Consider the following 3976-nt stretch of genomic DNA (forward strand, 5'->3'; position numbering starts at 1 on the left):
AGATGTGGCTTTCCGACGAATGATCCGCGTATCCGACGACCTCGGTATCATAGTCCCTTCGCAGATCATGAGGTGTGTAATCAAATGGCCGGTGAGCGGAGGCCGTCATGGTGGGGGCGTTACGTTCTTAATCCTCGGGATGGCTGGGCTGGCTGGCATCTGAAAAGGGACGCGCCATTCTTTTATCGGCGTTCAGATTTGGGGGTGCAGGGGCAGCTAGAGCTGGACAGGTCGTCCATGGTTAGAGGGCCCGCCCATTGCTCTTGTTTAATCGCTGGCCTTTCGAGGTCAAACACGTCGACCAGCTGCTCCTCCATTGTCTTACTCTTAATCAAATGCCGGCGAGTCCATGACCCGCTGTCACCAGGTACTCCCACGCACACCGCTCGCTCCCTGACGAACATCATCACTGACACGCAAAGAGGACCACATTATCAGACAGCAGAGCAGCTTTCACGATTCGGGCTGGAGTGCTGGACACGGGGTCGAGAAACTCGGCAATGGTAACAGGGACGGAGCGAGAGATCTTTCCAAGCGCATGGAGTGACCAATGGCGGACGGAGAAGAAAATGCGATCCTGCGAGAGAATTCCCGGACATGTCGAGCTGTGAAGCTCGGCTCAGCTGGCCTGCACAGCTCCCCCCCTTTGGCTGACATGCCCCGAGAGACCGGGCAAATATTCCCCTGGCGATTTCGCTGGCGCCAAACCACCAGCAGCGCCATCGATCGACGGCGGCGGCGTGCACGGGGCCATGAGCTCCGAATCGCGCCCGGGATTAAAGAAATGGCTACGAGATGAGGCGCCCATCTGTCCGCACGATCGTCTAGCTGCTGCTGCGCCTGCACGAGCCAACGGCGAAAGGCGACAGCAGAATGAAGCTGCTCTTCTCGCCGCGGGAGGGATTACGCCGGGGAACAGCTGGACTCCGCCGTGCATGTTCCGTAGCAGGATCGGTACCTCGCGCAGCTCGAGCTCACACTCATTGGACGGGGAGGAGAAAGGTTAGGGAGACACGGCTCAATCATTGACCGGCCGGGAGGGAATTGGCGAGCTCGAGTAGGCTCAGCTCGGGCTAAAGCTCCCAGCTTTATTTTTTCGTTTGTTTTTTAGCTGACAGTCTGGTCGCCTCGGCTCTGAACGAAGCCTCCCTCCCCTGCCATCTTTTTGACATTTTTTTTGGTGACGAGTGCATAAACTTCATTTCAAGTGGCTAGAGCCCTATATACCCCCCCTCACACTTGGCCGGATCACCACAGCTTGCCCACCCAGGCCTCCCCTGCCCTGTCTGCTCATTTCTTGAACTGCCACCACACTGCAAATTCACGTCGACCAAAGAGCTAGTGTCTTCTTGCGCTTGAGCCAGGTGCAAGCAAAGGCCATGGGTGGCAAGCTGCTACTCGATGCCGGCCACGAGGCGGCACCGCCTACCCTGTCGAAGGTGGCCACCTCCGGCCTCCACGGCGAGGACTCCCCATACTTCGCCGGGTGGAAAGCCTACGACGAGAACCCCTACGACGCCGCCTCCAACCCGGGCGGCGTCATACAGATGGGCCTCGCCGAGAACCAGGTCTCGTTCGACCTCCTCGAGGGGTACCTCAGGGACCACCCGGAGGCGGCGGGCTGGGGCGGCGCCGCCGCCGGCTCGGGCGTCGCCAGCTTCAGGGACAACGCGCTGTTCCAGGACTACCACGGCCTCAAGGCCTTCAGGAAGGTGCGTGGCGTCGTGATCACGCGCTCTGGGCTCTGCTCTGCTCGCCCGTCGGCCGGCGTCGTATAGATGATTGTACTATGTGGGCAAGTGCAACGTACTGACGGGCGGCGTCACTTGCTTGCAGGCCATGGCGAGCTTCATGGAGAAGATAAGGGGCGGCAAGGCGAGCTTTGACCCCGACCGCATCGTGCTCACCGCCGGCGCGACGGCGGCCAACGAGCTGCTCACCTTCATCCTGGCCAACCCGGGGGACGCGCTGCTCATCCCGACCCCTTACTACCCTGGGTAAGCTGCATACCCTGCATGCATGCACAGTGTTACCGTTACACTGCCACAGTGCTCTACACTTACGAGCTGCACTCTTGCTCTGACAACTCAACTGACATGGCGCGGCTCTGCTTGATCTGCAGCTTCGATAGGGACCTGAGGTGGAGGACGGGGGTGAACATCGTGCCGGTCCACTGCGACAGCGCGAACGGGTTCCAGGTCACCGTCGCCGCGCTCCAGGCGGCGTATGACGAGGCCGAGGCCGCGGGGATGCGCCCCCGCGTTGTCCTGCTCACCAACCCGTCCAACCCGCTCGGCACCACCGTGAAGCGGTCGGCCCTCGAGGGCGTGCTCGACTTCGTGTCCCGCAGGAACGTCCACCTCATCTCCGACGAGATCTACTCGGGCTCCGTCTTCGCGGCGCCGGACCTCGTCAGCGTGGCGGAGCTCGTCGAGGCCCGCGCGCGCCGCGGCGGCGGCGCCGCCGCCGCCGTAGCGGGGCGCGTGCACATCGTCTACAGCCTGTCCAAGGACCTGGGCCTCCCGGGGTTCCGCGTCGGCGTGGTCTACTCGTACAACGACGCCGTGGTCACCGCCGCGCGGCGCATGTCCAGCTTCACGCTCGTGTCGTCGCAGACGCAGAAGACGCTCGCCGCCATGCTCGCCGACGGCGCGTTCGCCGCCACCTACATCCGCACCAACCGCGACCGCCTCCGGGCGCGCCACGACCACATCGTCGCCGGGCTGGCCCGCGCCGACGTGCCGTGCCTGCGCGGCAATGCCGGGCTGTTCGTGTGGATGGACATGCGGCGGCTGCTCGCCGAGCCCACCGTCGCCGGCGAGCTGAGGCTGTGGGACCGGATGCTGCGCGAGGTGAAGCTCAACATCTCGCCGGGCTCGTCGTGCCACTGCTCGGAGCCCGGGTGGTTCAGGGTGTGCTTCGCCAACATGAGCTTGGACACGCTGGATGTTGCACTCGCGAGGATGAGCCGCTTCATGGACAGGTGGAACAAGGAAAGAACCATGTCAACGCAGCAAGAACAGAATTAGGGAGGTCAACAAGTAATTTTTTCAGGGTAAATTACATGAGTAATCATGTCACAGAGTAAATGATCAAAGGGATTAGTAGCAATTCTTTCTTACAAATCTTCTATTGATGGTAACATCAATTTTGTAACAATAATTGCCTCTCACATGGAGGGATATATAGATGTGTAAGAATCCATCTTAGCTCACGGAAAGCTTCTCATAGTCTTTAATATACCTTCGGTACATATTTGCTTCTTTTAGACTTTTATACCCTCTCATATCTCAATTGTGGAAACCTAACCACTGGGGGAAAAAATCATTTGCTTCCATATTTGTATCGTCGTTAACGGTTTTATTCATTTATCACTCATTTTGGAATGTTAGCCCTTGACTCATGTATTTGTAAATAATTTTATTGGAAGTAGATGTAGTGCAATATTTTTTTTATAAAAAATTGAGTAAGTAAAAAAAAGAGAAGAAGAAGAAACATTGCAGGTCCCGACTCCTGACCGACTAGCGGACGCGATGATTAAAGAAAAGGAAATTAAGTTCGAAATGTCAACCCTTCCTTAAGTCGGTAAGCTTTGCCAACCAACTATATGAGAGAACACATATCCAGGATAACAAATTTTATTTAGCTGAGGTCATCTCCTTGATGTAACTTGTGGCGATGCACAACAGTCAATTCTTGTGCCTGGCGAGTGGTACACCTGGCAGATATTTGCACCAGCTGGTTACCCGCAAACTTGCAATATACCACGCGAAATCTGGAGATATATATGTAATTTGAGTATGGCATGGTTGTTGGCGTAACACAGAAATGCGACGGCGATAAAGTGAAGCAACAGCGAACAGGTCTCTGGGCGAATTAGTTAGATGGCTCTAGTAGTACTACACGGGTCAAACACTACTCGGATCTGAATTTGACTCTCCGTGGGAACGAATTTTAGGATGTTGAAATACCGTGG

At 56.9% G+C, this 3976-nt stretch overlaps 1 protein-coding gene across 1 annotated transcript; it reads left to right on the forward strand.

Moving 5' to 3' along the window:
* Positions 1-1243: 1243 nt before the first annotated feature.
* LOC120710430 (1-aminocyclopropane-1-carboxylate synthase 7-like) lies at positions 1244-3214 on the forward strand. Its single transcript, XM_039996117.1, has 3 exons — positions 1244-1712; positions 1837-1997; positions 2123-3214. Exons 1-3 carry the CDS (start codon positions 1380-1382, stop codon positions 3027-3029), a joined length of 1401 nt encoding a protein of 466 aa, XP_039852051.1. The 5' UTR covers positions 1244-1379; the 3' UTR covers positions 3030-3214.
* Positions 3215-3976: the final 762 nt, after the last annotated feature.

The sequence above is a fragment of the Panicum virgatum genome, chromosome 5K (assembly GCF_016808335.1).
Source record: "Panicum virgatum strain AP13 chromosome 5K, P.virgatum_v5, whole genome shotgun sequence".
Classification (NCBI taxonomy): Eukaryota; Viridiplantae; Streptophyta; class Magnoliopsida; order Poales; family Poaceae; genus Panicum; species Panicum virgatum.